Raw genomic sequence first — 27,961 nt, 5'->3', positions numbered from 1 at the left:
TGCGATTGAGTAATTAGGTGTTCTATTTGCTTATTGGATTCGAGGATATAGTTCTTTCCGCAAGTTTGGGAAGTTCTCATCGACTATTTGTTTAATATACTCTCTGTTCCCTTCTCTCTTTCTTCTCCTTCTGGTATGCCCATTATTCTTATATTGCTCTTTCTGAGGGAGTCAGAAAGTTCTTGTAGAGTTCTTTCATTTCTTTTAAGTCTCAAGTCTCTTTCTTCTTCCATCCATGTCATTTCCAGATTTCTATCTTCGATGTCACTGATTCTTTCCTCCATCTGGTCAACTCTACTACCTAAGCTGGCTATTTTATTCTTAATTTCTTCTATTGAGTTCTTAATCTCCAGAAATTCTATTTGGTTATTTTTTTAAATTTCAATCTCTTTGGTAAAACATTCATGTTGTTCTTTGATTTTGTTTCTGAGTTCATTAAAATGCCTTTCTGTGTTTTCTTGCATCTCTTTACGTTTTTTCAAAACTGCAATCTTGAATTCTCTGTCATTTAAGTCACATATTTCCATATCTTTAAGTTCATTTTCTAGAGACTTTTCACTTTCTTTTTAGGCTGTCTTGTTTCCTTGATTATTCATGGCAATTATGATTTATTATTTTTCTTCCTAGACCTCTGCAGAAGGGGGTTTTGCAGCAGGTTGATAGGAAGCGGTCTTTCTTTTGTTTTTCCGTACTTGTTGGTAGAATGTTTTATTTTGTCTTCGACTGCAGCCATTTTTTCTCTCGCATTCTCTAGTGCTATGTTTTCTCTGCACTATTCCAGCTTCTCACACAATGGGAGGATTCCCTGGAATGTGGGCTTCTACTCTGCTAACTGTTCACCTGGGTCATAGGGCACCGTGTTCCTGTGGGGATGCAGAGAGCTTTTGAAGTTCCAAAGCTCTTCCGGCATCAGATTCAGAGCCCATGTGTTCAGCAGTTCTGTTTACTCCTGCTGGGATCTGCCCAGATAGGTGGTACAGGTGCACGGTGAGTTGTGAGAATTAGCCCAGAGCAATGGTGGCGTCCACCACCACAGCCAATCGTGCTTCCACAGCTCCCTCCCCTTTGTCAGACCTAACTGGGCTGCGAATCTGTGTCTGCGAACCACAGTTCTCAGAACTGCAAATATTCTGTTCTTTTGATCTGGCACCACTACTGTTCCACTTCTAGCACCGGGCAGGTGGGGGCTGGGCAAGTTCTGGGAAGCTAAGGAGGGGGCGGCTAGTCTCAGTGCTTAAGGCTTCTGTTCTCTGCGGCAGTGAGGACTTAAACCACCACTTTCAGCCTTCTTCCCTCAGTCTTTGCTCCAAGGTCTCTGCCATGAGTGTTGCGTCCATGTTATATGCTGTCCCCTCAGCCCTGTGGGCCATAAATGGAGTCCTGGCAGTATGAATTCTTCCCTCTCCCACAGCTGCGGTAGTTCCAGGAATGCAGCAAGCTCGGAACACTGAGCTTGGTCTGCGTCCTGCGCCTACGTGGTTCAGTCTCTGTACATCTCCCTTCCCTCCTCTCCTGCTTGCACAATTTGCCCACCTTTAGGTGAATTCAGTAGTGAGCCTCTTCATCTTGCCTGTCTGCTGTGCAGGGAGTCCTTTGTGGAGTTATAGTTGTTCAATTTGTTGTAAATTCCAGAGGAGATTTGCAAAGGCTCACCTCATGCTGCCATTTTGATGACATCTCCCCTAGTCATTTTTTAAACCATTTTTTAAATTGGAATATATATTGTGCATTCACTGAATAGTAATTTTATTGATTTTAATCAATGCAAATGTATTTTATTAATCTTTGGTCATTTAAATAATGTTATACATTATTATTTTAGCATGTTCAAAATTATCAGTGTTTTCTGTATGAATAATTTTGGTCAGTTTTAAAAATCATTGCCTGGAGTGTGCTATAAGATATTCTTATATTTTTATCCCAAAATTTATATTTGTATTTTCCAATGAAGTCCTTTAATTCATCTATAACTTATTTTAGTGTAAAGTTTTAAAAATCATTGCCTGGAGTGTGCTATAAGATATTCTTATATTTTTATCTCAAAATTTATATTTGTATTTTCCAATGAAGTCCTTTAATTCATCTATAACTTATTTTAGTGTATGTTTCTGGGGTTATTTTAATGCAAATTATTTGCTTTCTAAATGTCATTTGTTAAACATTTTATTATTTCCTTATGGGTTTTAATATTGCCTTAATAATATATAAGTCACTCAAGTATACATGGCTCTTTTCCTAGTCCCTCCTTTGTGTTTCTTTTGTTTATTTATAGTAATTATAATAATTATAATAACTTTATAATGTGTCCATGATGTTTTCATCCTGTTCCTTCTTTGGTGGTGGTGGCGATTGTTGCTAATCTCTGCTTTTGCCATAGATTGACAATATTTTCTTTCACTTTTGTTGATATATTTTTGGTTTTATAGAGTAGCCTGTTTCCATTGTAAATTATGCTTTATTTGTAGATTGCCCTCCTTTCTTCTCTGGGGCCTCTTACATTTTTTTTTCTGATCATTGTGGTTTTTAAAGTTTCCATGTGGAAAGAAATTGATGTAGAGATTGTTTTCATTTATAGCTCTCAGAACACATTAACAATTGTTTAAATGAGGATATATTATATTTTCACCTGTTTTGGAACTTGGTCCCCATTGTCTCTTTAAATCTTGTCTTCTACTAGCTCTTCCTCCACTCTTTTTTTGGAGCTAATATTACATAAATGCTGATTTGTCTCGTAATACCCCATGTCTCTTCCCTTTTACAAGGTCATTTTTTATTTGTCATTTTGTTGTAATTTCTTCAGATCTTACCTTCTAGATCTTTCTTTGCCTGTCTTTTCTTGCCAGGCAAGGATAAATTTATTCAAGGAACACAAGAAATTTTCATTAACATTTTAGTTCACTTCCTATCCAATCTTGCACTTTTCAAAACTCAATGGGATCATCTGTAGGAAAGAAGTCAACATTTTCAACTTCATGTGTTGGCAAACATTTTTGTTTTAAGGTTGTCTAAGCAAAAATAATATCTAGTAAGAGTCAGTGGTCTTCTAGTTTTTTTTTCAATTTCTGCTTAGAGAAAAAACAATAAAATTGTGTAAATTTCAAGTTCAGTCTTTAGAATTATTACACACACACACACACACACACACACACACACTTAATATATTTGAATGATGAATGCAGTGAAGAGAAGGTCAAGGAGAAGGTCACTCAGTATATGAATGGCTTGCCTATTATAGGACAAAAAGTGTTAAAATTTTAGATGTCACTCTAAATTCTTTTAAGCTTACGAGTTAAGGCAGGAGTACACTGACATTCTATTTATTATGATGAAGTGAAAACTACTTGTAATAAAAAAATGATGAACCTCTGCTTCTCATATATTAATGTTTCATTTTTATGGCTAATTCTCTATAGAAGATCTAAAACTTTGGTTTGAAAAGCCACAGTTTCAGATGTAGGTACCTCTCTTGCTGATAAGTTTCCTTGAAATTACTGACAATGTTGTTGGTATCTTTGCTACCCAGGAAGGTGTACGATCAACTACATTTTATCATAAAGCAGCAATATGCGAAGGTCTCTTGCTATTCATTATTTTAAACTGGCATATATGTGACAATCAACAGTCCTCCATATAGATGTTAAATTGGTTAAATAACATTTTGTGTTTTAAAATATTAATATAATTGTCTATTTAGTTATGAACTCTGTGGCCACATACTGTATTAAAAGAAGAAAATCTGAATTTTCTGAACCACTTGTATGTGAATTTAAAATGTACATGTACCACAATTTAAGTCATAAATTAAAACAGTAAAATCCTAAGGATTTTTTTGAAGATTAAAGTTACTACATGTCTTGGTTTATTGATATTCTTTAATAATGTACAGCCCAGACAGACGAGGAAAATACAAAATATTTGCAAAGCAGAAGAGAATCCAAAGGAAGTATTTTATTTATTAGAAGTATAGAATAAATGATCAAACATAGTAAAATTAAGAGTTGTGTGCAACTTTCTAAAACCCACCATTGTTTGCTTGTTTTTCCATATTGGTTCAACAAAATAAAATGTGTTAAATGGCTCTTCCAAACAAAAATTGAGGATAATGGTCCATTTTTTCTAGTTACTGGTGGGGGGAAAAAAAAAAAAATTCTGGCAGAAGAATTTTAAGCTTTTGAGAATAAAATAAAAATAATCCTAAAAACAACCAAGCTATATGTATCAGTAATTGGAGTTGCTATTATCTTTTCCAATCAATAATGATGAGGTGGCCAGTAGGTAACATAGCAAACCTACCAAGAAAAAGGTAAACACTGGCTACTGTGGCAAGAGAAACAAACCAAATAAAACCTGTTCTTGATCCAGAATGAAAAAATAAATCTACTGGTTGTGCACTAACTATTTTAACTATACTTATGAGAACTAAACTGGTGTATGGAGTATTTCTAGACCTTTGCTAAAAACAACCAGAAAACAACCAAAAATACAATGACAACAAAAACACAATGGCTTTGTACACCAAGCATTCAGAAGTGAGCTTTTACTTCACCTGTCTAAACTTAATTCTTTTTATTTGGAAAAACAACAAAATATGTATATTTCATAGCTATAAAAGAGGTCATCCCCATAAGTCTTCAGCTAGTGTACTGTGTATAATAAGCATCCACAGAGCATTGATGTCCTCTTCTCTACTGAGATTTTATAAAGACTAAATAAAATATTCAAACAGAAGTGCATCTACAGTAATTTTATTGGGCACTACTATATAATGGGCATGATTATATTATATAAATATGATATCTTTAATTTTTATAAGAACTTAAAGATAAGTATTATCTCGATTTTATAGAGATTTAAGGAGATTCAGAAATGGTAAGTAGTTTCCTCTAAATTACTGAGCTAGAAAATGGCAGCACTGGGATTTAAACTTGTTCATGCTATCCCAAAGCTGAAACTATTTCCACTATGATATACAGCTTTATTATTTGGTGGCAACATTAGTAAATTATTATTTAATATACAAATCAACCATGTTGAAGGGGCTTTCATGTATCAGTCAATAACCAGTTGCTAAGATATGTTTACTGTTACAGTACAATCCAAAGCTATAGAAAACCTGCACATATGCATGTGTACCCCCCTGCACACACCCCCACCCCCCACACACACCAAAGGCCTAGAAATACAAACTTTTTTTATAGGGGTAATGAAATGACTATTGAACTTTTGTCTCTCAAATTGAATCCCTATCCCCCACTGTAGTCAATTTTGCAATGCCAAGGCTGAGACCCAGCAAAATGTTTTTCTTTTGCCTGATGGATTCCACCAACTGGGAAATAGGAAGATTAGAAGGCAGATGGAGGGAAGAAGTGAAATCATCCTTCCTATTTGCTTGCTGTTTCAAGCATCGATTGCTCCCCTAGTAATTGCTCCTTGTCTCCACAGCAGCAGTTGGTTTCAGCCTCCACTTCTGTAGGCGAAAAGAGAACCAGCCTCATTACACCCTTCAGAGATTCTCTTCCAAGACCCTGAGGTACCAACAGCAGCCAGGCTTCTGAGAGCTGATATCCCTTAATTTTCCTTTACTTTGACGTAGAGGTGATAGCTGCTTTTTGTAGTCTTTTCACTGGATTACCTTAATATTTCCTTTTTATCTAATTCAGTATTGCAACACCAGTGTAAACAACTCCTTATATTAAATTCCCACTGTTGAAATATCTATTATGGTTTCTGTTTTTCTAATTGGACCCCAACTAGTACAGCTATGAGAGTTTTATGCAGATAAAATTAATTTACATTTAAAAGAAAACTTGATTCACTTTACGTAATTCAGATAGGCAAGAATTATATATGGAAAGATACCCTTAAAAAATACGTAGGAAAAGCAGACACAACTATGAAGTACAGCGTCTCAGTCTAGACAAGTTGAAAATAACTAGGGCAAACCCCAGGATACTGCAGCAGTACCTTCTCATCCACTCTTCCTGACATTTCTGATTTGCTCTTCTAAAAAGCAAGTCGCCGAGGCGTTTGAGGTTTCTCGCCTTGTTCTTTGAAAAGAACTGTTGGAAAATATGGTTTGTTCAAATAGGGACTTGAAAAGGTTTCTAACTTCAGAAGTTCACTGTATAAAATGTTTGTGATCTGGTGAACTCAGTAGAGATCTGATACTTGAGAGTTGTCATCCCAAGTGTTCCGCAGTGACTGAGTGAGTACAGACAAGTCACTCACCCTCCTCTGCCTCTTAGGTCTTCTCACCTTACAGGGCATTGCAGAGGAGCCATGATTTTCTAGGCAATACGAAGTGGCTACAAAATTTCTTGTTGCTAGCTCTAAGAAAATAAATGATTGTGGCAGGCATATTTAATTTTATTCTTTATTCCTTCTAGAATTCCGGATTTTAAAAGTGTACTATATTTATGTGGAGTATATAATAACTACTATTATTTGAATGTATGAGTCCATGTGAATATGTATGTGATTATATGCCCATTTCTTAGGCAGAGGTGGTTGTGCTGGTTCACAGAGCAATCGGTGCTCATTGAAAGATCTTTGCACTCAGTATAGCATAGAGGTAAAGAGTAAATCTCTGTAGTCACACTGCACGGAACTTCTGGACATTTAGGAATTTTTACTTAGTCTGTTTACCTGTATATTACCTGGGAAAATAATAGTATTTCACTCATGTGGTTATATCGAATATTAAATGATGTAATCCACATAAAACGCCTGGCACAATATTGGCACACTGTGAAAACTTTCTATATATTACAATAAAAAGATCCTAGGCTTGCACTTATATTGCAAAAAAGGTACAATCAAGAAGTCAATTGAGTTTTCTTGATAATTATTTAGCCTTGATCATATATCTTAATTCTCACTTTGACAGCTTGATTTCTCCAGTTGTTCCAAACCACATTTTTTTTCTTAATATCTTTTGCAGAACCATCCAAGTCAGTATTTACATATAACCTTTGTTTTCTTAATAGGTGCAGTGTATTCCATAGAATGGATATACCATGATTTATTGTTCCAAGTCATTTAGATTGCTCTTTTTCTCCTCCTTTCTTTCTTTCCTCCCTGCCTCCCCTTCTTCCTTTCTCCTATCTACTTTTTCCTTTTAAAAATAATGATTACTCAAATAATACTATATGTGTGTTTATCTGATGGTAAATATACATTTCTCTAGGTATGCACATTTTAAATGTAAGTAAATACCATAAGCTTACGTTTCAAAAGCTTGTGGTTTTACAAATAAAGTATGGAAGTATTAGCTTTTTCATATCCTTAATAATATAATTTTAGATTATTTTAATTTTTCCAATTGGATAAGTAATGCTTTAATTTACATGAAGCAAAACACTTTTTTCGTGTTTATTGGTCATTTGCATTTTTCTTTAATGACTCCATATCATTCATTTTTATAGTAGAGTATTAAAATGTGATGGTGGTATAAATAATATGGTAATTAAATATAAAAATAATATAAATATTAAAAATTAATACCGTGTTTCCCCGAAAATAAGACCTAGCAGGACAGTCAGCTCTAATGCGTCTTTTGGAGCAAAAATTAATGTAAGACCTTGTCTTATTTTGCTATAAAACCGGGTATAATGTAATATAATATAATATAATATAATATAATATAATATAATATAATATAATACCGGGTCTTACATTAATTTTTGCTCCAAAAGACACATTAGAGCTGATTGTCCGGCTAGGTCTTATTTTGGGGGAAACACGGTAAGAAAGTATATTGACAAGCATTAATAATTTCAAGATGGCTAACTTTTTGTCATACACTGAATATATTTCTCATAGTTTAATTGTGGAGAAAAAAGTTTGGGAGCAGTAAGTCACAGTAAAATGACATTTGATTGAACAGTTAGCACAGGCCTGGGCAGACAGACAGACAGAAGCCCCAGCACTACTTACTTCTACTACATTTGTTAAGTTGCACACAGAGCAACCCACCTGATTTCTCTGTTCTTCCTCCACAAACTACCACCTCCCAACCATACCACAAAGAGATAGCCCACCCAAAATGGTCTAGAGACCAGGCTTTACTTTTACTTTTTCCACTTCTCTCTGTCTCTCTGTCTCTCTCTGTCTGTCTCTGTCTCTCTCTCTGTCTCTCTGTCTCTCTGTCTCTCTGTCTCTCTCTCTCTCTCTCTCTCTCTCTCTCTCTCTCTCTCTCTCTCTCTTTCCCCCCCAGACCTGAGGATCCTCCTCATGGTGGTACCCCTCACTCTCCCATATACTTTGCATATGCCTGAGTGAGTAATAAGCGTGTGAACTGTGATTATCAAATTTGATGTGATGTGTTTTGATGCCCAATGGCTTTAAAGGGGAGGGATGTATAGATGTGGCAGTGAGCATGGTTGGGCCTTAACATTAATGTATCTTAAAAAACATATATTTGACATATGTATTGAACTAACACAGAAAGATCTCATTTAATTGAAATGTATTTTTATATTATAAACTTATAGAAAATAAATGTACGTATATCTCTTTTGACAAGAACAGAGAATTTTACACTGAGTTTGTATTTTTTTGTGAGGATTTAGGAAAAATATTACAAAATTGCAAAAAACCCAGTAGGCTCATAATGTCTCCATAATTTTATTCTTCCTACATAATTATTACTAAAATTGTGTAGACATAATGCTAAAGTTCAATATTGATCCAGATCGCAGACTCTACTATAGAATTTCTTCTTTTATCTCAAAGTTCCTTTCTTAGTGTATGAGTAATATATTTATCAAACAGGTTTTTTAATGAATTACTAAGAGCCAGAGAATACTTTTATGTTGTTTTTTAACATCAGAGCAAAATTTTTCATTAATATTCGTACTGATTATGTATAAATACCTCATGATTTTAGTGGTAATATTTCTAAAGTTAGAAATAATTGTTTGACAATATTATTTAAAGAATTATTAAGAGACAAAAACCCTATTTTATATATTACAGTAACATTTGCGCAGACTTCATTTTAGAACTGCTTATGATATCAGTGACAAGTATTTATGGAGAGAGATATGGTTTATTTTCTGATAACTAGGATATAAGCAACTAGAGAAACCTATGAGCCTTGCACACAGGTAAATGAAATAAAATATAATTAATACCATAGATACATATATGACAGAAACTAGTAATGTAAGCATATTTTCTACAGTTAAAAAAAATATCAAGGGAATTTATTTTACCTAAATTCAATTAAATACAGTTAATCCCAAGCGTTTGGCTTTTCTTTCAGGAAATGCAAACGTGAAAGAAATAACTAAGTATAGGCATTTTGTATACAGAATAATCTGTGCTACTGGAATTACTAAAATAAATCAGAATAGTTTTTGAAAAAGATCATGCATGATCAGTTCAAACTGTTAAGAAGACAAGTTAAAATGCCCTGCTGTCTGTCTTTATGGTTACTTAATTATTGATTCATATACATTTTTCTTCCTAACTCAAATGCTTTTATGTTGCTTAATGTCACCATCTTGTAATTCTGCTCATATTTAGGATGGAATCGTTAACCAGCACCTGCAAGATAATGACTCAGACTACTAAGCATTGTAGAGACAGATTGATCATGATGCTTGATGTCTCATAGAAAAAAATTTTTCTACATTGAACAAAAACTGTGCACCATTTATTTTAGGAATTAGACACTAATAGAACCTGCGTCGACTAACCTAACTTGTACAATAAATCTAAGCAATACTACAATGCTAAATATTTGGATTTCCTTTAAGATATGTAAAGTAGTCTTGCACATCTGAATGTGTTCCAAGTTGAGCAATAGCTGGAATATAGTACGGCAGTATCAACCGGTAAGCATGTGGTCTCTGAACCCACATTCCCTGAGTCTGATCAACTCCAGCACTACTTGTATCCTCTCTGTACCTCAGCATTCCCATCTGTAGAATGGGGATAATGAAAATGGTTACCTCATAAAGTTATTGCAGCATTCGTGTTTAGTATATTTTAGTGAGTTCTGTGTATCGAATTACACAAGCTGTACATGTGTAAACAGTCTCAATTTTTTATTTGCCTCTAACTCATCAGCTAGAGTTCTGAGTCCTCAGGCCTTTTACATAATTACACATTATTATAATCTCTTGTAGTTACCATTTCCCTTTAATTTAATTTAGTTTTTTAAAACTTTTTATTCTGTATTCGTTTTGAGCTGATAGCCTTGCTTTTTCCCCTAAAATAAAATTGTTAGCCATCATCTTGTAGCTAACTCCAAAAATTAGTTTTCAGTTCCCAGTTTGTTTCATATCTCTGTGTCTTCTGTTGGCTTCCAAACTTTTTAAATGTTCCTGCCAGTCAAGATTGAATGAGAAAATCTGGATGGCTACCATGGAATGTGTCTGGTAGGGTAATTAAAGGAGGTGAGACCAGAAGCAGAGGCTCAGGAAGATCAAGATCCTTGAGAGCCAGGTTAAAGGGCTTGAACTTTTCAGGTAATGGCAACACTTCACCAGTTAGAGACTCTTGAATTTGTCCAGTAAGATTGCAAAGTCCTGATATATGGTGGGATAGTAATACAGGTGAGGAAAAAAATTTTGAAAACAAATTTATTAGACATGAATCAGTGGATATTTGTGATCACTTTAATTTTTGATCAATTTTCCAGCATGGTATCCTTGAGGTTTTTCAAGTAGATAGATAGGTGTTCATTTCTTATAACATAAATGAGTGTTATCTGGGGCATGTGGTAGTAGGGTTTGAGTTTGAGTAGTTATAACATTTTAACTCCCTTGGAAAAACAACGTAGCTTATTTAAGAAATGGCAAAACAATCTATCGGGAACTATTCTCCTTTCCATTTTTTGTTTGAAAAAACCATGATTTTATGGTTTTCCACCATCTCATATAATCTACCTGCCTGCTTCCTATCCTAGATGTCTGCACACTTTGGCAAAGATATCTTCCTACTATGCCACATTCGTGAAGTTTTATATATATAAAATATATGATATATTTTATATAAGAAATAGACTATACTTGTAGCTATAGCCCACATGCCCACATATTTCCTATTTTAAATCCTTTCATAACATTCCTCAACTCCATGAGGTTATTCTGTCTTCTTTTTGTTTCCGTAGCCTTCCTCTCATTTTAGAAGACCAATGTGGGAGGGCATTCCAAACAAGATGAAAAAATATATGAAAATATATACATATATGTATATGTGTATGTATAGTATATCATATAATATATCTCCATTGGGCTTGAATTGCTGATTGATTTAACTGATATAGGGAATCACATAAGGAAGAATAGGTTGCAAAGATGAATGTGAGACTTTTGCAATAATCTGAGTTCAATGGAATGTTTTGAGGTATTAGGGTGATTATTCTTGGTGGCCTTTTACTCATTAAATGAGTTTATAAATAAATTGATAGCATTTTGAATGTAAGCTTCAAGAAGGAATGGGACTTGCTTATGCTGCTCACTGCTGTTTTCCCAGCCATTCAAATAGTGCCTAGCATGTGGTAGCCTCTCTGCAAGGATGTAATTAAATGTAAGAATGATCCTACTGTGGTGTTTGATGGACAGATAAATACGGTGTTTGATTCTTAAACCAGAGGATTTCATTTCTGGCACATTTTTTTTTAAAGATGCAATATAATGCCTTTGAGATTTGATAAGAAACCACAGGAGAGGAAAAGGAAATAAATGCTTAAATTTTAACTCTGTAAATTCATGATTTTTTTTTAATATACAGATTTTATGCTTTTAATATTACATTTAATATGGCATCAATTCCCTGTGTCCTTGTGAGTTAAGCGAAAAAGATATAATCCCAATTTGACAAATAAGTATCCCGAGGCACTACTGTGATTTCTGATTTGACTACATTTTGGCGTAACTTAAGCTGGATTCCAGATTCACTCTGGAAGCCAATATGGAATCCAGTTTTATAGTTGAAAACAACAGATTTTTAAATCCTATGGATGACTTTGTGGCTAGTGAAATTGGTAATTTTGCTTCTATATCAGACATTTGGGCCATTTCCTAATTATTATGAATTTCAAAAAATTGTATTTTTACTTGGTGTTTTCAGTAAAATGTGATAATTTTAATGCTTAATTTCACGACTCATAAAGAGTCCAAAATTTGGATTGTCCAAAATTTTCTGTATCTTTCTTAATGAAGTATAGAAACAAATACTTCATCTTAAAGTTTGGTGATAGACACCCTTAAGGCCCACTTGGGACTGTTTCCCAGAACATGTAAAGAAGATGGTCCCTGAATGCAGTGATCGTTGTCAGGAAGCCAGTCATTCTGTGATAATTTTAAGCCCAGGATGACAGCTCTATTTGGCTTCTTTGCAGCAGTCCTGCAAACTGAGATTCTGAGATTGAGATTTTAAGTTTGAGAAAAATGTCTTTGTAAAGCAAGTAAAGAAGGAAAGTGAAAAATAAATTATAACAGTGGTAGTACTTAGTTATTCCTATTAGAAAATATTGTTTTTTAAATATTTTTATCTTGTCTACATATTCATGGAATGCCCTCTCACTATATTTAAGCACACTTACAGAATTTAACAAATCATTCACAAATTCCTGACCATGACATTGTGAAAAGAGATTCCTTCCCCTACCATGTCATTGTGATGAAAATATACAGATCGAATGTCTGGTATCATTTACACATGAGAGGATAGAAAATAAGTTGTAAACTAAGGGGAAAAGTAAAAAACAACCCTTGACATTATGTAATTGATCACAAAGTCAGTCAACTTTCCAAGTTCTACTAGGTGCAATTTAGTCATAGATCGGTAATCCCATGTCAAAATGCCAAAGTTAGATACGGCTGTGGTAATTCTTCTATTCCTATGAGCTCATGCTGACTTGACTATTTAAAATATATGTATTTTAAATGTGTACTGTGCTGCTGAAACTATGAATTTTTTTACTGAATTTTGTTCACATTCACAGATAAAAAATATTATCTCAAATTAGTAAACTTTTAATGCACATGCAGTACCAAATCATCTTTGTTTTTTCAGACTCTTTGAGTTGCCACATCAATACCTCCATTACTTTATTTAAGGATGATTCAATCATGAGAGATACACTCACTGGATCCTCTAAATAAAGAGAAGTTTTAAAATATAAAATGATCAAGATTAAACATGCAAGTGCCCCGAAGAAATTGTGTATCACTAAGAATTACTTACATTTTTTGATGCTTATTTTTAGCATTATTTTAGTAAAACTTGATAGTATTGGTTGGAAGATATAGAAACATAGAAATGTGTAATATTACATACTGTCTCCAAACATCTCCAAAGTGTAATATTAAGTACTGTCTGAAGTATATAACTCCTTCAGTTAAAATTATTTATATAGAAAATATAGATAATATAGATAATATATATAATAATAGATAATCCAAATTTCCCAAGTTCTATTTTGTCAGAACAATTTTGTCTGAAAAGATGAAGCTTCCCAAAATGACCTACCTCCTTTAGTTATAAGTCTAATTAAGCAACTCAGCTAAAACTGCCTAACCTACCTCACCAATTATAACTTGATCATGTATACAGTGACTTCATGTTAACTGTTATCTTTGTCCATTGAAAATATTATAGTGTCTACCATCAGGTGATGAAACATTTTTAATTCAATTCTAACCTTATAATAAATATTTAGGACCCAAAAGTTGAAAGAGAATCGTATTTAAAATTTTACAGAATAGGTCATTTTCATTAATGCAATGGACTAAGTTTAATTGGACTAATGCTCAAGACATATTACCATGAGACAGGGTTTCTATGGTCAATTCAGGATGGACTTATTCCCCCCAGTGCTTCATTTCTATGTTTGCAGACTTTTTTAAGCATCAGAGAGAATAATATAGATAATTGCTTTAGCACCCTAATTTTACATATAAAAATTCTCTGTGATTTACCAATAATGCTCAGGTACCATGTGTAGAAGCAGAGGTAGAACAGAAGCTCTCCTTATTCTCTGATCTGAGGTGTACAGCAAACAGGAGAACTTATCAGAGAACAAGTAGTAAGAGGTAATAAAACAACCCACATCTAGAAAAACATTTTGTTTATAAACCCTGAATCTCTTGGAAGTATTTCTAGACTCTATCAATCTAATTAAATATCCCAGCTCTCTCCTCATGGCCTTGTGAATCAGCATTAAGGTCTGTAGTATTTTGATTTCTTAGTTTCTTCTACACGTAAAAAAAACAAACAACAACAACAACAAAAAACCTTTGAGGATGAAATATAAATGCTATTATGAGTCTTAAGTATGCCTCCAAGAGTACTAAATATCTTCTAAATCCTGCAAATATTACCCTTGGCCCATATGTGTGGTCTAATCAATGCAACTACTTCTACTCTCTGCCCAGAGACCTATAACAGTGGACACAAATCATGTACCGATCCCAAATGCCCATTACACAAATCTTAAATTCTAAGTGACAGTACGTTGGGATTTAATGTATGGTAATAAAACATTCATGAACTTCCCCAGTGTGTATATTTAGTTTATGACCAAGTGCTAGTCAGGATTTGGTATCATAGGTGATTTGGTCTTTCTTTTATGTAGTTATTATATGTAATATTGGCTGTTACTTATATATACCGCAATTTACACACAAGGAGGACAATGGGAAAAATATAGGAACCTATTTTTTGTGTGTGTGTTGTCTCATATACTTTATTTTATTCACTATATCTTAAAGCATTTTGTCTGGCTGGAGTATTTTCTGGCACAAGCTGGAGAAGTCATATAAATTCTTCTTGAACAAAGCATGCCCTGGATTGGGTACTTCATTATCTTGTAAAAAATAGTACACATTTTTGTTTCAATATTACAGTTTGTTAATGAGATGGGTTACAAAATTATTTGAGGCAACTGTCTTGATTCAAGGGGGGAATTTTCTATTCACTCCGTTGGAATTTCAAAACAGATGCTAGAAGGTCACAGTAATTACTGTACAAGACATGTGATAAATGGAAAAGTGTTTTGGAAAGGGATTCATTTTAAAAATATTTGGTGATGTTCTAGAGAGAATTATATCAATTTCCAAGAAAAAAAAACCCTTGCATAAATTAATACAAATAAGATATTAATATGCTAGCTATGTTTAAGTCACCACATTGAAAATGTTTGGATATGAGTACATTAAAAAATAATGTGATAGGTGCATTTAATAATTTCATAATAAAGATGTAATCATAATTATATTGACCTACTTACTCTGGTATTACGTGGTAAGGCAAAGCCCATAAAGTAATACATTAAACACAACAAATACAGTGAAAATCAGAATATGCATACGTGTGATTTGCTAAATAATGGCCCAAAGAAAATATCCATGTCCCAATCCCCAAAATTTCTGAATATGCTACCTTATATGGCAAAAGGGACTTTGTGGATGTGATTAAATTAAGGATTTTACAACTGAGAGATTGATTATCCTGTATTATTAGGGTGGGACCAATGTAATTATAAGGTCCTTATAAAGAGGAGGCAGTAGAGTTAGAGCTAGAGAAAAGATTTGACTATGGAACCAGAGATTAGAGTGGTATGCTTGGCAAATGGAGGAAAGGTCTGAAGCCAGGGAATGCCGGCCGAGTCTAACTAACTGCAAAAGGGAAGGAAATAGACTTTCTTCTGAAGCTTTCAGAAGAGATGCAGCCTTGCCAACACCTTGATTTTAGATTTTTAAGCTGAGTTGTGATGTATCTGAGTGTCTGGAATCAAAGAGTTATATGCCTATATTCTGACCAAATTAGTTTTACCATAATATATTCTAAAGAAATATCAAAGATATGGGTATGGACTTCGGACTTGGTTTAATTAAATACAGGTCTAATAATTAGACTGGCATCAGAGTATTTTCTTGTGTGTACATGCTTTTTTTTTAAAAAAAATGTAGCTTTCTCTAAATTATATCTAGATTATTTTTGGATCCTGTTTTTTCATAATAAGGGAAATATTTATATTACTGAAGTCATTTTTAAAGTCACCAAATATAGAAACAATATTAAAAATAAATACCATGTAATATTTTTAATGAACTAAGAAGAATCTATTTCAGTCCTAAATTATACCTAATACTTCTTTATTTTACTCTGGGTTATATAATTATTAATCTATATGTGATGCTTTGAAATTAGTGGGTATATATATTATATAGATATATAGATATAATATATAACATTATACTGCATTTCTCTTTGGATTAATTTTACAAAACATTTCATTCAATATAGAAGCAGCAGGTAAGATACCTTTTAAATCAGATATACGTATCTGGGTTTAAATTAAACTCCACTACTTATGAGGTATTAGTATTTAATATATAAAGGTACTAAATATATTTACATATGTGCTTATACATTCTACATATTTATTATATATAAATTTATGAATTTACTTAGTAGTGTTTTTTTTACCTATTTTATAAAAAAATAAGAAGCAGTCTGCTTCAGGCATATATAATAGCAGTAGAAGGATGTAATAACTAATGGAATGATGGCAAATGAATAAAGAAATGTGATGAAGAGTTCAATTGAAACAAGAACTCAACAGAGCAATCTCGGGCTAGTTAAGATGTTTTCAATGAGGATATATGAAATATTCTGACTTTGGCTTCCATTAATTAACTATATAGACTCACTATAAAGAGGTGCAATTAAACATTGCTTCCAGTAGTTTTTTGTTTGTTTTGCTTTTTGTTTTTTTGTGTTTATTTTTTAGGGTCCTTTTTTTTAAGTTTATTGGGGTGACAATTGTTAGTAAAATTACATAGATTTCAGGTGTATAATTCTGTATTACATCATCTACAAATCCTATTTTGTGTTCATCACCCAGTCAGTTCTCCTTCCATCACCATATATTTGATCCCCCTTACCCTCTGGTAACCATTAAACTATTGTCTGTGTCTATGAGTTTTTGTTTCTCATTTGTTTGTCTTGTTCTTTTGTTGTTTTTGGTTTATATACCACATATCCAGTAGTTTTGAATTATTTTGCTGGGTAAAAATTGCTTTGACTTATTTACTTTCATATCTCTGGTAATTTTCTTCATTTGTAAACATGATGTTGTAACAGTCAATTTTACATAGGCATGTCTTTGAAAATTACATTAAAATTATATTTGTTGCAATACTTAATAATTTTCACCTGCCCCAATTTCTCTTCGTATTCACTAAAATTGATTATTCTTATATCATTTTTTATTCATAAGATAGAATCAAACTTGCAATATAATGTCATGAAAACTCTTCAAGTTTACTCCCTTTGGCTTTTAAATAAAAACTCACATACAAGTAAAATGGCATTGTCAGTTTTACTGATAGATTTTGAAAATCCAAGATTCCATTATGTTTCTAATGATGATATTCTATCTTCACTAGTTGTCAAAATAATCTTGTAGCAGTTTCCTGTTTCATTGGCTTCTTGATTGATTGGATCATTTTTTTATTGGGCACCCACCATGTGCTTGCTTTTTTCTTTTTTAGTTACAGAGGATACAAAGACAAATGAGACCATTTACTGCACTCAAGAGTTATATAGTCTGAGAGGCAGGTAAATAGATTATCAGAGAAATGGTCTAATTTTCTATATCTGTTGTATCTAATATTTTCTCAAAAATTTGTTGTTAATATTCCCAGTTTTATGATTACTACCAAGACATACGGAGTTGTTGATTTTAACAGTCCAAGTCAGTAGTCTCTGACATATACTAGTTTTTCAGTAATATTAGAAAAGAAAGAAGGGAGGGAAGGGGAGATCAGGGTTTCTGATGCCACTCTTTTTCACTCTCAGGGCCTCTTACAAGACCTCGTAACAGAGTTCTAGAAGGGGTTTGAGCTTTGGAGAAAGGCATGGTGAAAGGGAACAATAAAGGAGATTTTTACATGCGTGTTCCACATTTCTGCTGTATCATTCCACAGTGTGGACGCTACATTTTCTTTGTATTGTTCTAACTTCTTTTAAGTTATTATTTCTTAACTATAAAGTATCAAAAGTTTGTGAAGTATGTGTTTTTAAGTATATATAAGAGAGGATATTCATGGCTATCTGTATGATAATATTTGCCTCAAGAAGTTTAAATGCATATTTCTGGATGGTAGAGAAGACTGAATCGCATCTAACATGCAAGGAATTACTAAAAATTCATAATTCATCTCATCTATGGAGGACAGTCATTATCTGTGTACTGTTAATGGTTGTGAAGATTTTGATTTATCTTAAGGCTTTATTTCCAGAGGACAATTTTTAGGTTCCATCAGTGTAGGAATATACATATATACATACATACATACCTACATACATAGACACACACACATATATACAAACATATATACCTACATGCATACACACATATATATGTATATGTATGTGTGTATATATATATATATATATATATATATATATATATATATATATATATATGAGGAGTTTTCACATATTTGAATGCTACCTTTTAGGTGTGTTATGGCAGATAAAATTGTTGTGAACCAATACTTTAGGAAACACAACTCAGAGTGGACACAATTATAAATCACAGAATGTGTACAGCATAGATGACAATAAAGAGTTATCTAATTTTTATCAGATATTGTTGTTTACATTTTATCTGTAATCAACTTTGGAAGACACTAAAGCAATGAACAAAAATTCAGAGGTTAGGCTTTGTAAATGAAGGTAGAATATCTGACTAATCTTTAACATAATCTCATGTGCAAGTAAGTACTAATGTCAACAACAACAACAAAAAAAGATAAAAAGAAGTTAGGCTATAATAAAGAATAAAAAGTATTTATTTGAGCAAAGGATTGCAATCCCAGAAACACAGATTCAGGTAGCAACTCAAACTGTGCTCTGGAGAGAACAAGGAAAATCTGGGTTTATAGTGGCGAAAACCACAAGAGGTAATTATTTCATGCATATGAAGGATTGTTGGCTAGGATAGCAGGTATTTGTTAGTTCCGGTATGCAAACAAGCTGTGCAAAAACAACAAGGAGGAAATAAAGTCCATATATGTCCATGTTGCAGTTAAGGATGTTTGAAGCTGCATTTGGCAACACGTTTTGCAGCTTAATAGCCGCTCTGAGAACTGAGGCCCAAGATGTGCATAGGCTGCATAAGCCCCACTTCCTTAATAGCCTCCTGACTCTATTGTAAGTGACTCTCTTAGCCGGGCTTATTTCATTTTGCTTTCTCCATTAACAGTACTAAGTGTAACATGTCTATTATGAGGGATTCTTTTATTATTCTATGGCATAATGCTTAGGAATGCAAACACTGAAGCAAGACTGCTTAGGTCTGCCAATCCCTGGTGGGCTGATGGGACGCGTTTCCTAACTTCTGTGTGCTTCAGAAGGGGTGGTAATCCTCCCTGCCTCCTAGAGATGTAAGATGAATTGAATGAGTTCAAGTGTATGAAGTGTGTAAACTACAAAGGGTTGGCCCTCATGTTTACTATAAATGCAATGTATTATCATGGTAAGGTAATTACATTATCTCCTTCACCTCATACATCCATGGATGTTTTTGTTCATTTATTTAGCCAACATTTATTAAATATTTTCAAAGTAAAATGTGTACTTCATTCTTTCTAATAACTGAAATTTTACAAAATGCATTATCTTGGGCATTTTGTAGCCAGAATTCTGTACTTTCATTTTTATTTTTATATTTAGTTAGTTATAAATATGGACACAAACTACTGCTCCAGTGGAACAAAAAATATGTACCTTATGCCATTTGAACTTCTGTTGACAAATATATAGTGTTATATTTTGTTGGCTTTAGAAATTTCTCTGTTTGATCACTCTAAGTAGAAAATGGCCTTACTTTCAATTTGAGTATTGGCTGAGATTTCCCACAACTTGAAGAATAAGTGGTTTGATTTACTAAAATTAGCCAATGGTAAAAGCTGAGGAATTAAATATCTGATAACATTACTAATTTGGAATAAAATATCTTGATTTGGCTTTCCCTGGGACTTCAAAATGTTGACTAGCTATAGTAATTAATCTTGTATTTTCTCTAGTTACAGGCTGTCATGTTGCTGCTAGGAATTATCCTAAAGATATTATGATTGGGATGTTTATGAGATCAGCTGATAGACACTACTCAGGTCTTCCTTGTTATTTGTAGCCATGAAGTTTGTTTCTCTGTTTCTACTGGCAAAACTTCAGTTTTTAAAGGAATCTTGGCAGAAAGCCTCAGGGAGAATATATTTAGGGAAAGAAGATGTGATGACTTTGAACTTTAATGGTATAATAGAAATTTAATCTGGTTCTTTAAACAATCAATAGATAAACAATAATTTATCATGATTTCTGTTGAATTAAATAGTTAATTCCTATGGCTAATGGAGCTCTGTGACATTAACACCAATGGGAATTGAGAAAGGAAAAAAATGGGCTGTTTATATTTATGATGTGTTTATTTTGCTTTCTAAAATGCTAGATCAGATTAATTTAGATTGTGCAAATCTTGAAGTAATTAAGAATGGAATTAAAGTTTCCATTATATGGCTTTTTTACTGTTAGTGGCTCCTTGTGGGGTTAACAAGACTTCATGCAATGTGTATTTATAAGACGAGATCCACTTATTTCTTCCAGAAAAGAATATGAGTTATGAGAGTGTGTTTGTAACCCTAATTACTATTTATTCACCGGTAAAACTAATTGCCATACCCTATAATTGAGGTTTAATATTGATAACTATATTGAAAATTACATATGGGACTATATTCCCTAGAATATAATGTAAATGAAGAAACTGTGCTGATTATAGTTTTCTAACTGTGCCAAATTATTTGCTACAAATTACCTTATTTTATTTTAAAAGGATACTGTAAAAATCATTTAAAGTCTACTCATAAAATGGAATTGTGGTTATTATGATTAAATAATTATTGACACTAATACCACTTTGTTTGCTAAAAATTCTATTATAGGACAATAAGAAGTAATAAATGGAAAACAAATTTTGTGATAATTGGTGTGGGGTTAATTTTATTCAGAAAGTGGGATTTTGTCATTTTACACATTGTTACATTTAATATTTGTTTTCATAATTTATATGATTGTTTTGGAAACTGGTGACTATAAATACCAGTGAATAGGTCTCCCTTTTTATAATTGCCCTTTTCTTTTCTAATTAACATTATTGTTAATATGACTTCAAAACAAAATTTGAAGCATATGGTTTAATGCTATTAAGTCTAATCACATAAAAAAATTACTACTTTGCAATTAAGTTCTTTTATTTCCTACAGAAAACAATTAATTTTTTGTTTAATATGATTTTCAAGTCTTTGAAAAACACAAACTATACGTAATGGAACATTTCAGTTTCTAAGTGATGCATTTTATTATAAAGGATATTATCTCTCTAGATCTGCTGACATTTAAAGCCAGATTTTTGTGCAATGGTCGTTTTGAAACTTCACTGAGATAATATATCAAAAGATCTAGTTGCAAGCTGTTAAGATAGAGTGATTGTAGGTTTTGTCTGAATGAGCAGACAGGATTTTATTTGAGAAAGAAATCTAAAATGCCTTCTTTCTTTAGAAGAGACCATGGATACCAGATGTGTTTGGAATACACGGAAGTTATTATTCTATGCCCAGTAGTATCAAATGACAACACAGTAATAATTATATATTTAATATAGAATAAAGACATGTATAATTTACATACTGTATATAATATAAAATATATAATCTATTATAATATTTAGTGGCTGTGTATATATTTTAAAATATCTGCCCCACTTTTCCATTTTAACAGTTCAGATATGTTTATAATTTATTTCAGCAATTGCATTTCTCATTTACTTTAGGAAATCTAGTTATTCATTTTCTCACCTTCAAATGATAGATAATCTAAAGCAAATATACCAGAGTATGTAGTTTCATTAAACCAGCTATAAAAGATACACATGGCACAGTCTATTTATATGTCTGTATATTTATATCTCTATCTGTATCTATAGCTAAACCTGTATCTCTATCTATATATAATAAGGATTTATTTACACCTATATTTCTTTAAACTACATAGACTTACACACATATACACATGCATATATGAGGTACGACAATTAAGTTCATTAACTTATCCTAGAAAAAGTGCTACACACCTCATTGCTGAATATCACTATGGTCACCTTCCAAGTACTCCCATTGGGAAGCTATGCACTGACACCAGCACCTAGTCCACCCTTCAAAGCAATTTTGGAACTCTTTCTGGAATGGCCATCAGAGCTGTCATCGTATTACCCTTAATGTCCTGAATGTCATTAAAATGTCTTCCTTTCAATATTTCCTTTATCTTTGGGTAAAGAAAGAAGTCATTGGGGGCCAGATCAGGTGAGTAGGGAGGGTGTTCCAATGCACCAGTGATCTGTTTACTGGCTAAAAACTCCCTCACAGACAGTGCCGTGTGAGCTGGTGTATTGTCATGATGAAAGAGCCATGAATTGTTGGTGAAAAGTTCAGGTTGTCTAACTTTTTCATGCAGCCTTTTCTGCACTTCCAAATAGTCAACTCGATTAACTGTTTGTCCAGTTGCTACAAATTCATAATGAATAATCCCTCTGATATCAAAAGAGGTTAGCAACATCACCGCAACAAGTTTGTGAACTTAATTGCTAGAACTCATATGCACTTAACATGAGATGATTTGATGTTTTGATGATTTATGTATTTGATGCACCTGATGATTTATGTATTTCCTATTCATTCATTCATTCATTCATTCATTCATTCATGGATGCATTCATTCAACAAATATTTATTAAATCTCTGTATGCAAAGTAATTTTCTGATGTCTAAATATAGCAATGAATAGAACTAAATCCATCCCTATTTTCACAGAGCAACATGTTAAATGCAATTTATGAATAGAAAGGTGGCAGCACCATCAATTACTAGGTGAAAACCAACAGCTGTCTATAAGAAATACATTAGTCAAAAAGAATGTTTATAAAGTAGTAAACCGAGTGAAGAACTTTGAAGACAGTCTTTGTCTGCATCTTTACTAACATAATGCAATAAATATGAGTTCTGACAATTAAGTTTGAGAACTTCTTGAAACGATGTTGCTAACCTTTTTTGATATCAGAGGGTTCATTCATTATGAATTTGTACCAACTGGACAAACAGTTATTCAAGTTTACTATTTGGAAGTGCTGAAAAGGCTGCAAGAAAAAGTTAGATGACCTGAACTTTTCACCAACAATTCATCGTTCTTGCATTACGACAATACACCAGCTCACATGGCACTGTCTGTGAGGGAGTTTTTAGCCAGTAAAAAAATATCTGTATTGGAGCACCCTCCCTACTCACCTGATCTGGCCCCTAATGACTTCTTTATTTACCTGAAAATAAAGGAAATATTGAAAGGAAGACATTTTGATGACATTCAGGACATCAAGGGTAATACGATAACAGCTCTGATGGCCATTCCAGAAAGAGTTCCAAAATTGCTTTGAAGGGTGGATTAGATGCTGGCATCGGAGCACAGCTTCCCAAAGAGAGTACTTTCAAGGTGACAATAGTAATATTCAGCAATGAGGTATGTAGCACTTTTTCTAGGATGAGTTCGTGAACTTAATTGTCAGACCTCGTATATAGTGGTAATCGGAAATCAGTGTAATTCATGATTCAAAATAATTTCTAAAGCTATTCACTACTGAACAAAGTGTATATATAGACATACATATGTATATGTGTGTATATGTATGTATGTATGTATATATATATACATACATATAAATATAAATATATATATATATATATATATATATATATATATATATATATTTTAAGTTTACTTGGCTGACAAGTGTTAGCAAAGTTATATAGATTTCAGTTGTACAAGTCTGTAATACATCATCTATAAATCACAATGTGTGTTCACCACCCAGAGTCAGTTCTCCTTCCATCACCATATAGTTGATGATCACCTTTACCCTTATCTCCCACCTTTCTCCCCTCTAACCCTCTGGTAAGCACTAAACTATTTTCTGTGATAGATGATTGGATAAAGAAGTTGTATTTATACACAATGGAATATTATTCTGCCATAAGAAAAGATGAATTAGTACCATTTGTGACAACATGGGTGGATCTTTAGATTATAATGCTAAGTGAAATAAGTCAGACAGGAAAAATAGAGAACCATATTATTTCACTGATATGTGGCATATACAACTGAAAATAACAAAGAACAAGAAAATAAAAGTATATTTTTAAAATTCTGCTGTCTTCCTTAAGCCTCTGTTGCTATTTCTGTTTCAGTAAATTTGTTACAAACACTGTGATGAATTTGGGGCCCAGAGCTTACTTGTCTTGTTTCCATGTTTTCTGGATGCCTTGTCCACAGTGCAGAATATGGCATGACTTTTGCTTCCCTGGGAAATCAATAGGGACTTTGAACCTATGCCCAAATGTGACTGAGAACTACCAGTCTATTACAGTTTCCATGAAAGTAAAAAAAACAAACAACTGCAATTTCAAAACTACTTTTAGACAAGTTTGGCTTTATATGCACACTATAATACTCCAACAAACTTTATGGAATTGGAGAAAACAAGATATTTAGGAAAATAAGATAAGGCTGAAAATATGTATCCTCTGGACCTGAATATCACAAAGCTCTGTGCTTAAAAGAATAAAGGCACATATTAAAATACAAAAGTTATTCTCACCCTATTTATGCTTATAAAAACATGAGACAATTAAACTAATTTTGCTCTGTTACAGATTATATCATTGTCTATTTACTTTAATTTTATTACAAGACTTATTTCACCCTTGAGCTTCATAGTTGAGTTTGTTGACATTATAAAATAATTTTAAAAATACGTTTTTTCATATATTACTTTGATTTTTTTTTTTTTTAACTACCAATCACATTCCATAGACTATACTTATTCGACCCTTCTCTGTCCCAGGCACTGTTCTAAATCTTGGGATTTCAGCAGTAAATAAAACAAACAATATCCCTGTCTTCATAAAAATTATAATCTACTTGAGAGGACTGAGAAAAGCAAGTCTATAATAAAATTTACATTTCAGATGGTATAAGTGCAAGAGCGAAGGAGGAAAATGAAACACTGAAGGAGCAGAAAGGATGGTGAGGCAAAAGGGAATGAAATGAGAGTTAATTACTGGAGTAGTAGAGGAGATAGGAAAGGACTCAGTGAGAAACCCAGAGGCGAGGGAGAGAGCTCTGAATAAGAGCCTCTGAATGATGAAATGCCAAGTGCAATGGTCCTTAGGCAGGAGTGTGTCTGAAGTAACTTAAGAACAGAAAGATGTCAGAGATGCTGAAGAAGAATAGCAGGAGGTGAGGTGAGGAGAGAAGATGTGGGGAGCCAGAAGGTGCTGATCCTTGTTTGCAAGGATCCTTGTTTTGTGCTTTACTCTTGAGTGAGTTAATTATACATCTATAGTGTGTGTGTGTGTGTGTGTGTGTGTGTGTGTGTATATATATATATATATATATTTACATTTATATAAAATCATATATTTACATAATATGTACTGTATATACAGAGTTGTAATTTCAGGGCTCTGTTAATCATGCTACTCTTTATACTATTTTGCAGCCCCTTCTCCAGTCACCAATGTGAAAAAGGGGAAGATTGCAAAAAACAGCATCTCTTTGTCTTGGCAAGAGCCAGATCGCCCCAATGGAATCATCCTGGAATATGAAATAAAATATTTTGAAAAGGTGGGACTAACAATAAAGAATGTTCTTTCTTCCTTTTTTTTTTTTCAGTTTAGCAACTGCAATTATTCAATTTGTAGAAAAGCATGTTGCAATTTTACGTGTAAATCAATGACAATTGATTCTGCAGTCATGATTATGGAGGCTGAAATTGTACAAGGAGCACTCTATTTGTGTTCTTCTGTTGCCAAGTAGTTTGCGCTGTGGGAATACTGCCATATAGTCTAATATCGGCCTAACTAGGTTTCACAGCATTAAAAGATGAAGTCATAGGACGTTTTCAAAGTGTCACAAACACCAAAGTTGTTGACCTTCGGTAGCAACTGAGATGTATGTACTACAAGGAAAAATACGTACTTATGGCCAATAACCCTGCATAATTCCTATACTGTTAAGGAAGTCTGAGCAAATAAGACGTATATATAACATACATTTTTTTAAAAATCTATAACAAAATCGAACACAATAGATAACATTTATTTTAAAATTTGAGAGCCCCAAATCTGAACTGCATGCTTCACATTCCGTATATTTTCTCAATTTCCTCATCTTACTTGAGTTGGCGCTTAGGTCCACTCTTACATCTTTTTTTCCATAATAGTTTTGAGGTCTAAAGGCAATAATTATCCCTCTTCTCCTTTTCTGAATCCACAACCAAGTCACCTACTGATAAAGGAATAATACAGATGGAAACAAAGATGAGCCTATAGTTTCTAAAGCTGGACTGGAGTATTTGGCTTAGAGATGCAGTCACCATGTGTCTTCCTTCAACTCCCACCCCTATTTTATTTTGATTTGTACACAGTATGTATCTGAATGACATACACAATTAACAACCTTAGTTCTAATAGATGAGATAAAGAAAGATGAGTAAGCAAACCAACCTCTAAGATGTGGGTATGAGATGTGGGTATGACCCAGAGTGTGTGTCCTATGGAAGCAGGAATAGAAAAGATTGCAGACATAATGCAGAGAAACAGATCCCAGAAGAGAAGGGCTCAGCTACACTTACTCAATTGCTTTACCCAAACTCACAGAGACATCAACCCTTCTCTCTTAGAGAAGAGTGAAGAGGGTTGGAGGAAGTCCTAAAACTTGTTTTTCAGTAACTAAAAAAATGTCAAGCTAGGACATTGGAAAGAGAGGGGAAATAAATGGTTCTCCTTCTACAAATGCAAAAATATCATGAAAAATGCTGAAATTTTATCAATGAAAATTACTGAAAAATCTAACATTTTGTGTATATGCATAGATAAAAAAGTATTGGTAAGTGCATTGACATATTGAAATAATTCATAGCATTTTAGATATATGTATTTTTAAAATTTTGTGTCTTTCATTTAGTGATATAACAGAGAAGAAAACAGTAGGGTATATGGAAGGGAGAGTATTCTTTCTACATCTCGGATGTCTGTACAATGTTCATATATTGATTTTTATAAATAAATGAAAAAACAGACGATTATTACTTTTGAAATAGTTGTCTTTCTAGGAATGACTTCATGGTAGCATTGCATCTACTGTTGGATCATTAGGGAACATAAATGAAGAAACTTATAAGATATTTCACAAAAAAATATTTTATCAAATACATTATTTACCAAGAAGGTTCTAAGAGAATACCTCTGAAACAAAGAAATGTTGGGATATGGTTTACAGTGTTTACTGTAAAATGAATAATGTAAATCAAGTAGAATGTTGTGACATTAATATCCCTTACTGATTCCTGTTTCTCCAAACTGAAGTACAAATTCTAGAGGCCTATAATTTAAACACATGCTACATCCAAGCATAATTTGTTAAAGTCTACGTTCTTTAATCAAGTTTTTGTAAATGTTATTACTGTATATTAATGCAAAGCTTGATATTTATACATATATGTGCATATATATGTATATGTATGTATGTATATATATATGCACATATATATGTATATGTATGTATATAAACATAGACTGATTTATTCTGTAAACATTCAGAGTCTCTAAATTTTTATTGTAATTAAAGCTGATTTTGAAATAAGTTGAAATGAATAATGGCATTTAAAAATAACTATACACCAAAAACTATACATTTGAATATGTGCATCTTAGATGAAATAGAGTTCAACAGCAGGAAGACCAAAGATTGACAAGTGCTTATTTATCTGCAGTTTTTCTTCCTCTGAAACAACTAACTGGACTAATGTCTGTTTTTCGTTTTTGTTTTT

General features: G+C 32.9%; 1 protein-coding gene across 13 annotated transcripts in view; it reads left to right on the top strand.

The window, feature by feature from the left end:
* Positions 1-27,961, top strand: part of EPHA5 (EPH receptor A5) — a 341,137-nt gene that overhangs the window by 211,634 nt on the left and 101,542 nt on the right. For all 13 annotated transcript variants that reach the window (XM_074324488.2, XM_019748170.3, XM_019748164.3 and 10 more), the window contains one exon: positions 25,631-25,755. In XM_074324488.2, coding sequence (XP_074180589.2) covers positions 25,631-25,755 — 125 coding nt within the window. The remainder of the gene's footprint in view (positions 1-25,630; positions 25,756-27,961) is intronic.

This window comes from Rhinolophus sinicus, chromosome 1 (assembly GCF_057876585.1).
Source record: "Rhinolophus sinicus isolate RSI-liver-muscle chromosome 1, RSI-T2T, whole genome shotgun sequence".
Lineage (NCBI taxonomy): Eukaryota > Metazoa > Chordata > Mammalia > Chiroptera > Rhinolophidae > Rhinolophus > Rhinolophus sinicus.
Note: the sequence above shows the minus strand (reverse complement) of the source record. Positions and strands in the feature narration are given on the sequence as shown.